This window comes from Trichechus manatus, unplaced genomic scaffold (genome assembly GCF_000243295.1).
Source record: "Trichechus manatus latirostris isolate Lorelei unplaced genomic scaffold, TriManLat1.0 scaffold00180, whole genome shotgun sequence".
Lineage (NCBI taxonomy): Eukaryota > Metazoa > Chordata > Mammalia > Sirenia > Trichechidae > Trichechus > Trichechus manatus.
In genome coordinates, this window is record NW_004444116.1 from 3,268,526 (window position 1) to 3,279,223 (window position 10,698).

At 40.9% G+C, this 10,698-nt stretch overlaps 1 protein-coding gene and 2 non-coding genes across 3 annotated transcripts in view; all 3 read right to left on the reverse strand.

The window, feature by feature from the left end:
- Window positions 1-1,338: 1,338 nt before the first annotated feature.
- TRNAA-AGC (transfer RNA alanine (anticodon AGC)) lies at window positions 1,339-1,410 on the reverse strand. The gene has a single exon. It is a non-coding gene; the product is annotated as a tRNA-Ala (tRNA).
- A 5,177-nt stretch (window positions 1,411-6,587) lies between these two features.
- On the reverse strand, window positions 6,588-6,659 carry TRNAA-AGC (transfer RNA alanine (anticodon AGC)). Its single transcript has one exon. It is a non-coding gene; the product is annotated as a tRNA-Ala (tRNA).
- A 448-nt stretch (window positions 6,660-7,107) lies between these two features.
- LOC101358792 (DNA-binding protein RFX2-like) overlaps window positions 7,108-10,698 on the reverse strand; it is a 55,253-nt gene continuing 51,662 nt past the window's right edge. Inside the window, exon 13 of the mRNA XM_023741387.1 lies at window positions 7,108-7,214. Coding sequence (XP_023597155.1) covers window positions 7,108-7,214 — 107 coding nt within the window. The remainder of the gene's footprint in view (window positions 7,215-10,698) is intronic.

A 10,698-nucleotide genomic window follows, 5' to 3' on the forward strand; every position in this document is an offset into this window, starting at 1 on the left:
GGTGGAGGCCTTGGTAGCTGTGGTCCATTAGTCCTTTGGACTAATCTTTTCCTTGTATCCTGTTCTCTTCATTCTCCCTTGCTCCCGAAGCGCTGAGACCCGTGGAGTATCCTAGATAGCTGCTCACAGGCTTTTTAATACCCCAGACGCTACTCACCAAGGTAGAATGTAGAACAATGTCTTTATACCCTGTGTTATGCCAATTGAGCTAGATGTTCCCCGAGACCATGGTCCCCACATCCCTCCGCCCAGCAATTTAGTCCCTCAGTCCAAGGATAACTCTTATGGCCCAAGGATCACACTGATCAAAAACTAAACCTGTTGCCCTGGAGTCTATTCTAACTCATGGCGACCCCATGTGTTAGAGTAGAATTGCTCCATAGGGTTGTCTTTGCTGTAATCTTAATGTAAGCAGATCGTCAGCCCTTTCTTCTGCAGTACCGCTGGGTAAGTTCAAACGGCCAACCTTTAGGTTAGTTGTCCAGTGCAAACCGTTTGCACTACCAAAAAAAAAAAAAAAAAAAAAAAAAACCCACAACCGTTGCCGTCTAGTCGATTCCGATTCATAGATTGCATCACGAAAGGACCTTAAAGAAGATTTGGAAGTACCGGGAGTCGAACCGGTTGCCTCATACATGCGAAGATAGCGCTCTACACTGAGCTTCGAGGGTCTGGAAAATTCTTTTCCGAGAGAGGGCGCAGCTGTTATTAGGTCAAATTACTTCTGTAAATCAGCTGAGAAAGTCCAGTTTTTCTCCGGTAAGAGTAAAGACAAAAGAAACCTCTAAATCAATTCGTGAATTTTGAGATCGTCAGCCGAATGCTTTTCCCAATGGAGCTATTCTGACTTAAGTGTGACGGCTTTACATTCTTTGATAAAAATTAATTTCTCAACTGCCCAGTTTGGAAGGCTCCGCGTTTCTCCTTGTTTAGCCTCCAGTCTGATCACGACCGACCACACAGTTCAGAAAACAGAAGAAACTAAGAGAAATCGTCTGAGGGCCTTGTGCTTTTCTTTCGTTACATCTTTCCATCCTTATATTTTCTTTCCTGCTTTATTAATATACTGTACTGCAAAACAGAACCGAAGATGAACGGGCTCGTCCGTTTAGTGACGGGTTGTCTCAGATTGGAGAACTGTTGAATGAATGGGTCTTTGTCCTCTTGCTGACACAGCTGCCCTGGGAAATACCAAGGCTCGCGGAGTAGAAATGGGGTAGCAGTAACAATGGCAAATCATCGTTGAGTAGATAGGCTTACTTTCTGTTTGAGTAAGAAAAAGAGAATGAAGCAGTGAAAATAACAAATACAAACCAAAAACTGCGACAGAGAATAAAATGGAGGTGCCGGGGATTGAACCCGGGGCCTCGTGCATGCTAAGCACGCGCTCTACCACTGAGCTACACCCCCTGAACAAGCAGCCCTTTCGGGAAGATACTCAAGACTGATCACTAGCCACAAGATAACTCTGTTATACACAATTTCTTTATTTTCGAAATCTAAAATGTAGGCCTTGTGTCGCGCTTTGTTAGAAAAAAGAGTAAACTGCATTTTAGACCAAAAGTTCCTATTGGTGATTCTGGAATCTTTCCGCTCCTGGGAGGCCCGGAATCACTTTCCTGCCGCCATCAGGAAAAACCTGGTTTGAAACATTTTCTCTAGTGTCTTCACTCTCTCTTCCTTTTCTCTCCCACTGCTTTAAAGGGCTTCCAGAAAGCCACAAAGAATAATGCGAGGAAACAAAAATAGAGACCATTTTAGGTCTGCGTGAGGAGAGAAGACAGGAAAAAAAATACAGATCGGCTAGTGCCGGTCGCAAGTATCCCTCTCCCAAACTTCGGCGGCCAGCCCGCGGTTGAGCGCGGAGACCCTCCAAGACGCTAACTGGGAAGACCGCGGAGGGGACCCGCCAGCTGTGATAGCGCCCCTTTGCGGGCAAAATACCCTTTCGAGCAAGAAGGACGCCAGGAAGGTAATTTGTGGCCTGGGGATCCACCTGCGAAACATCAACGCTTTGTAAAACCGCATGACTGCACTGGTTCATCAGCCAAGTCATTTTCTGAGTCTCTGGTCCTCTCTCTCCCAGCCCAACAAACTGACAGAGCTTCAGCTTACATTGGGGAAGTCACTTATATAGGCAGAAAGACATAATAAGGTGGTACAGTAAATAATCCTCAAGAGATGAAAAGGATATCAAAACAAATAGTATATATATAATCCTTCTCCAATCAGAGATAAAAGAATGTCAGTAAAAATGAATATATACATCTATACATTCTATGTATATTCTATGTACTTGAATAAATGCTTTAAACCAGTCTGAAGAGGTTCTCATACTAGAAGAATGAATTGAGATTTTCACAAAAATATAGATCACCTCACTCCAACAATGCTGAATGATCAAGGAGGGGAGAAAGGGTGGTGAGGGTGCTTGGGCCCAGTAATTCTTTTTCCCCCCACTTTCTTGTGTAGTACATATGAACCATTAATGAAAACTGACCACATTTTAGGCCACAAAGAAAGTCTCAATAAGTTTCAAAGAATAGAAACAATAAAAACAGCATTCACTGACCATCAGGCAAGGACACTAGAAATTAATAACAATTTTTTTTTAAAGTCCTCACTTGGAAATTTTAAAACATACTATAAAATAACTCTTGGGTCAGAGGGGGAAATACTAAATTTATTTTCATAATTTCTTAAAAATGATAAAAATGCAAACTTGACATAACAGAATCTGTGGGATAAAGCTAAAATATTTATCAGAAGAAATAACATACCATTAAGTATCTATATCAATAACTATAAAAATAAATGAATTAAACACTCAGCTCAAAACAAAAGAAAAACAACAAAATAAAAGGATGCAGAAGGAAAGGTTAAGAAAGATAAACTCTGAAAATAATGGGTTAGAAGAAAGTAGAACTATAAAAAACAGAAAGAAAGAAAACTACAGGCCAATTTCCTATATGAAATTCAATGCCCAAATCTTAAATAAAATTAATAGCAAACAGACTCCAATAACACATTAAAAATAATAATACATGATGTCTAAGTGGGGTTTATTTCAGGAATGTAAAGATCACTCACTATTGGGAAAGCCAATGATATAACCCATTATATTGCTAGATCTGAGGAGAAAAACCATACATAATTATCTCCATAGATGCAGAAAAGGCTTTTGACAATGTGAAAATCTATTCAATATGCTAAAAGCATTCAAAAGAATAGGAATTGATGGAGAGGATTGAAGGGAAGGAAAATTTAAAAAGAGAGAACAAAAACTCCTGGGTATAAACTTCTATATACCAAGAAATATCCAAAACGATAATATATTCTTTAAAGTCACAAACATATATTTAAAAATTGTAAAAACATACCATATTCTTATAGAGGAAGACTCTACTTCATCTAATTTTCAGTTCTCCCTAAAACAATTTATGAATTTAGTGCAATCCCACAGTCCAGAGGAGAGGATAAAGGAAATACCGAGACAGAGAAAAAAGTTTCCTCTGATTCATTACTTTTTGTAAGCCATGAAGAATGGATGACATATGAGCAAGAATATGTAAAAGTGGAAATTCTAAAACAGAACCTTATTAGGATCCCAGGCTAGAGGGGGTTGTTAGTTGTGCTGGCTGCCAAACTTTTCAGAGGTAAAAGATCAGGCATAAGTGTATTTAGAAGCTGATGGAGATGACTGAGATAATCAGAATTAACTCTTGATATTAACTGGTATACAAATGAGCACCTTTGACCCCTTTATCAAATAGAGATAGGAGGAAGATATTCTGACTGCCATGTACTGACTGATATTCCTTTAGACAACCCTGATTGGTTGATGGTTCATATTTTTTTAAAATTCAAGGTATACTTTTTGCTGAATATGCTGTAACTTTTTAATGCCATGAAATGGAAACTACACCTTTACCAACATCTACTCAGATGACTACACTAATAATTCCCACTTGAACCTGACAACTTGCAAAAGGTTTAAAAGTTAATATCTATACTGAGAGTACCTATGGCTTCAGATTGTTTATAATTTTTGAATGCTATGCTATAGAAACAGAGGGTTTTTTCAACTTCCTTGGGCACCTCAATCAAAAATGGAAAAGTATTAAAGATTTATTAAAGGAAAATCAATATCTGAAAAATTACTTAATTGAAGCCAATATGAAGTTAGAACTTTTGAGGCTAAAGAAAATTCCCTAGTAAACTACTAGTGGTAATACAAAAACAGGTTCACAATATGATTTCAATAACCCAGAAAAACATACACAAAAACAACAATCTACAGTTACAAAAAAGATGTTGGCCATCCCCAAACTCATACACAGTAAATGTCTTTGGTGTTCCCAAGATGACCATTTGGTGGCGCCATAGTCATCCTCCAGAGTTTTGATGCTTATATTACACGAAAGCACCCATAATGACAAAGACCAATTGATCCAAATTTTGAAAAATTAGTGTTAGACAAATTTTACCCAAAAAGTTCTGTGAGAAGATTGATCTTTTCTAATCTATACTTATTACAATCCTCTCAAAAACTAAAGCTATGGTAACGCTTGAATTTCTCACCTCATGGACCATTTGGATATTTGTAAATGGGTTTCTTCTAGTTGCCCAAATTTTTTAAAAAATTGAGTATATTTGATTCTTCTAGTTGCCCAAATTTTTTAAAAAATTGAGTATATTTGAATAATATTTTAAAAGTGAAATTGTAATTTTTGTTGGATTTAAGCTTTCTCTTAAAAAAAAAAAAAAAAAAACTAATTCTCATAGCCTAATAGAGCTTTTTACAATGATGGAAATGTTCTGTATCTGTGCTGTCCAAACTGTAGCTATTAGCATTTGTGGCTATTGAGCACTTAAAATGTGACTAGTGAGACAGTTCTAACTGTTATCAAATAATAATAATAATAAATATTTTAAGAATTATACAGATTTTATTTTCCACTTGGGAGATACCTTTAGTACTCTTTATTGATAGAGAAATCCATTTTAGAGGCGAAATTCTTAAAGTTCTCCCCTTAAAACATACACTTCATTGTCCTTATCATTCCCCAAATTATGGGAAGGTAGTACAAACTCATGTTTGTTTGTTTTTTAAATCAACATTTTCAAATTGTCAGAAGAACTTTTTTTAGCCTAAAGTTCTACCTTTAGTCCTAATGATAATATGATCTATGTCATAACATCCTCATAAACCATTACCACATAACATTGTACAGAGAAATCCATGAAGTTTAGAATGATTCTTCCTCTGGCCAACTCTACCTTGTTACATTCTAGTTTTTCAGGTATTTTTTGAACTCTGATGTCAGGTATACAGTCCTATGTCCAGCAGGTACAAATTGCATTTCCAAAAGAGACTACCAGATTCACACACACATGAGTCAGGAAACTGGGTATTTTGGAAAAGACAACATGGAAGGTTAGTCTTAGAACTACATTGGAATGGACCACTTCATGCATTATCAAACACAAATATGCCCTTAAACCTGGGGCATATACCCAGTACCATGCTTAATCCTGGACAAGAGGTGCTTATGACCTGGGCCCTCTCCTGGCCATGTATCTCCCTATGAGCATGGAGTCCACATTCTAAATAATCTGGGTTCCCAAAATTCCCTGCCCAAACAGCCCTGAACCTCCTTCCAGGGCCTGCACATGCCTCTTTGCTGGATGCATCCTTCTGAGGGCAGACCATGCCATTAGTGTGCATGCCTCTATGCCTGACAGGTAGCCCAGGAGTGGCTCTTAGTCAGAGGTGCTAGGAAGCTTTCAGGTGTGTGTTGAGGTGTTTTATACGCATGTGTGAAGTCCTTCAAAATGTGGGATGAAGTCGGGAGTGGGAAGTGATGAGGATAAGGGTGTATATCTTTATTTTCTGATTTCCCTCCTTAACTCATCTTTTAAAATTAGACAAGTGCAGCTTCTAGTCAGTCAGATAAGAAGGCTTGAACTTATTTAACGCAATAAGAAACTTCTATCCGGATCCAAGGCTTACATCATTTTTAACCTAAGAGTTACTCTAATTAAAGGCAGGAATAATAACAATGAATCAAAGAAATGCATAAAAAATAGGGGAGAGAGGGACAGAGAAGGAGGGGTAGAAGAGGAAGAGGAAGGTTGCGACGGTAAGAGAGTGGTAGGGAAATTCGTGGGAAAAGTTTTTCTCTCCTCCGGTCTGTTTCTTGACCCAGGAAAAGCTCAAAAAAACGAAGGGACCTAAAGAAAATTTCCTCTGGACCTCGCATGTTTTTCTTCTTTATATGTTTCTTACTCCTGAATAATACTGGGAATTGTAACCAAATATGATCGAGTTTGTTAATTTGGTGCCTCGGTTGTTTTTTACAGTTCTGGTATTCTGAGCTGGTTGTCGCTTACCCGGCCCCTTTTACTGTCTGTCGCTTGTTGACGCAGCTACCCAGAGTGGTTTCAAAGACCTGGAGTAGAAATGAATAGGTATTAAAAGCAAAACAGAGTCAAATAGTTTTCTGTGTGAGTTAATGACTGCAAGGAGGCGAGCAGCAAACCTGTTTTTACAAATGAAGATTAAGCCAGGAGCATGAGAGCAAAACTGGAGGTGCCGGGGATTGAACCCGGGGCCTCGTGCATGCTAAGCACGCGCTCTACCACTGAGCTACACCCCCTGACGCAATACCGCGCTCAGAGAGATTTCTATGACCTGTCACCACCATTTTTTTTTTAATAGTTGCTCGAGAATTTCCATTCCGTCAAATTCAATTTTTGGACCTTCTATACTGAATCCTGTCCCGCGGTTACTCCAAGGGAAGAAAAACTGAATGTTAGACTGCAAATCTCTGTTCTAAATCCCTCTGTGAGTCATCATCCTCTCGGACGTCTGCTCGACGGCATCCGCCTGGAGGAGGGGAGGCAGTCCTGTCTGGCCGCCCCCAGGAAGAGGCCCAGATTAAAACATTGTCTTGTTTCTCCCTCCTTAGGGTGTCTCTCCTCTCTGCATAAAAAAGTTGCCAGAAAGCCGCGAGTATAAGGCAAGAGGATAAAAAGAAGAAAACCCTAAGTGTGCCGCGGGTATTTAGGACGAGTAAGAGAGAAGACAAGAAGGGAATTGCAGATCTATTCCTGGTGGTCGCAGCCACCGCTTTCGTCGACCCCAGCGCCCAGCACCCGGGCGGGGAAGCCCGGCAGCGTCCAGGTCTCAAAGAGAACCACGGCGATGCGTCCTGGCAAGAGAGGAGCTAGGAAGCATCAGCGATAATAGCGCCCCCTTCCAGGAAGAATCCTCCCCTGAATGAAAAGAGCAGAAGGAAAGCGTTTTAAGGGGTAGTTGGTCTGCGAACTCATAGCGACACTAAGTCGGAATCCAGTCTACCGCAGTGAGTTTGGTTTGGGTTTACCTACGAAACCAATTAACTCCATGCACCAGCACAGTCCTTAGACCCCTTCGACTCCAAGGTGCAACTGGCAGGCGCTTCTGGCCGTTTTCCGACCGTTAATAAGACAGCAACCAGAAATTTAGTATTTGGAGAAAATCCTAAATCCTCTTCCGTCTAAGTTTTTTTTTCCGATTCCGTCTCATCCCTACGGGGTCTGAGTCTTCTTGGAGACCTAAAAACACCATCTCCCCACTGGTTCCTCTCCAGCTTCGGGCTTGATTCCCTCCGGCTGGTCAGGCCTGGCCGAGGCCCGGATGGTCTACACGCTTACGGGTGTCAGACGTGGGAAATCGTGTACGACCCTCAACCCAGAGATTAAAGGGAGAATCACCTGGGAAGCTTAATACAAATTCTAGGATCTCACTCTCAAAAAGCAGTGCTTTTGGAATCTCCGGGAATCACGTGTTTTTTAAAAATCTTCCCCCATTTGAATCTGATTTAAAAAAAAAAAAAAAAAAACAGGCCGGTTTGGGAGCAACTCGGCCTGAAAATCTAGCGACAGAAACTGGAATGAACTAGGATCCTGGGGAAAGTTACCAGGCAGGAGAAGACAGGAAGGGGGACCCGGGAGCAGGAAGCAGAAGAAGAAGTGGGGGGAAAAAGGCTGAGGAAGGGTTCCTTAAAGAGGCTCAGGTTTTGAATGCAAGGAAAAGCAGGATGTGTCCCAGCTCCCCATCACTCTTGTGCTCCCTCTGGCATGAGAGAAGAAAGAAGGCCCCTTTCTCCAAGATGAGGGAGCTGAAGGCATTGGTCCTCCTAGTCCAATGGTTCTCAAACTGTAGGTACATCAGAATTATCTGGAGGGCCTACTGAAACACTAATCGGAGGCATCATCCAGAATTTCTGATTCAGTAGGTCTAGGGTGCTACCCTCCCCCCAAGTGTCTGTCAGTTTGTCCTACTGTGGGGGCTTGCGTGTTGCCGTGATGCTGGAAGCTATGACACTGGTATTCAGATACCAGCAGGGTTACCCATGGCAGACAGGTTTCAGCTGAGCTTCTAGACTAAGACAGACTAGGAAGAAGGACCCAGCGGTCTACTTCTGAAAAGAATTAGCCAGTGAAAACCTTATGAATAGCAGCAGAACACTGTCTGATACAGTGCCGTAAGATGAGCCCCCCCAGGTTGGAAGGCACTCAAAAGATGACTGGGGATGAGCTGCCTCCTCAAAGTAGAGTAGACTTTGTCTTAGGCTGGGTTCTCTAGAGAAGCAAAACCAGTAAAGTGTATAAATATATATAGAGAGAGATTATATCAAGGAAACAGCTCACGTGATTCTAGAGGCTAGAAAGTCCCAAGTCCGTGGATCAGGGTAAAGGCCTCTCCCAAGTCACACAGCTGCAGAAGCTGGCAAGCCCAAGATTGGCAGGTCGGAGAGCAGGGCTCCCGCTCACAGGCTGTGCAGATGGACGAATCCCAGGTTCGGCAGATAAGCTGACAGCTCAAGTCCCAAGAACGGGAGATGAGATGACAAGAAGCAGGCGCAGGATACAGAGACAGCAAAAACCAGAACGTCTGCTTACATACAGATGCAGGCCACACCCCCAAGGAGACTCCCTTTCATCTGATTGGCCACTCACGGTATATTCAATCATGGGAGTGATTACATTACAACATTGAGAATCATGGCCCAGCCAAGTTGACACACAATCTTAACCATCATAGACTTTAATGACATGGATGGAGTCAAGCTTTCAGGACCCTCATCTGCTGATGTGGCACGACTCAAAATGAGAAGAAACAGCTGCAAATATCCATTAATAATTGGAACGTGAAATGTACAAAGCACGAATCTAGGAAAATTGAAAATTGTCAAAAATGAAGTGGAAGGCATAAACATCGATACCCTAGGCATCAGTGAGCTGAAATGGACTGGTATTGGCCATTTTGAATCAGACAATCATATGATCTACTACTCCGTGAATGATAACTTGAAGAGGAATGGCGTTACATTCATTGTCAAAAAGAACATTACAAGATCTATCCTGAAGTATAACGCTGTCAGTGATAGAATAATATCCATATGCCTACAAGGAAGAACAGTTAATACGACTATTATTCAAACTTACCCAACAACCACTAAGGCCAAAGATGAAGAAATTGAAGATTTTTACCAGTTTCTGCAGTCTGAAATTGATCGAACATAAAATTAGGATGCATTGATTACTACTGATAATTGGAATGCGAAAGTTGGAAACAGAGAAAAAGGATCAGTAGTTGGAAAATGTGGCCTTGATGATAGAAATGATGCCAGAGATTGCATGATGGAATTTTGCAAGACCAGCGACTTCTTCATTGCAAATACGTTTTTTCACCAACATAAACGGCGACTATACACATGGACCTTGCCAGATGGAATACACAGGAATCAGTCAACTACATGTGTGGAAAAAGATGACGGAAAAGCTCAATATCATCAGTCAGAACAACGCCAGGGGCTGACTGCGTAACAAACCATCAATTGCTCATATGCAAGTTCAAGTTGAAACTGAAGAAAATTAGAGCAAGTCCACGAGAGCCCAAGTACAACCTTGAGAATTTGCCACCTGAATTTAGAGACTATCTCAAGAATAGATTTGAAACATAGAACACTAATGACCAAAGACCAGACAAGTTGTGAAATGACATAAAGGACATCATACATGAAGAAAGCAAAAGGTCATTAAAAAGACAGGAAAGAAAGAAAAGACCAAAATGGATGTCAGAAGATACTCTGAAAGTTAAGCTCTCGAACGTTGAGTAGCTAAAGCAAAAGGAAGAAATGATGAAGTAAAAGAACTGAACAGAAGATTTCAAAGGGTGGCTTGAGAAGACAAAGTATTATAGTGACATGTGCAAAGAGCTGGAGATAGAAAACCAAAAGGGAAGAACACACTCCGTATTTCTCAAGCTGAAAGAACTGAAGAAAAAATTCAAGCCTCAAGTTGCAATAGTGAAGGGGTCTATAGGGAAAATATTAAACAACGCAGGAAGCATCAAAAGAAGATGGAAGGAATACACAGAGTCATTATACCCAAAACAATTGGTTGACGTTCAACCATTTCAAGAGGTAGCATATGATCAGGAATCGATGGTACTGAAGGAAGAAGTCCAAGCTGCACTGAAGGCATTGGCAAATACCAAGGCTCCAGGAATTGATGGAATATCAATTGAGATGTCTCAACAAATGTAAGTGCTCACTTGTCTATGCCAAGAAATTTGGAAGACAGCTACCTGGCCAACCAACTGGAAGAGATCCATATTTATGCCTATTCCCAAGAAAGGTCATCCAA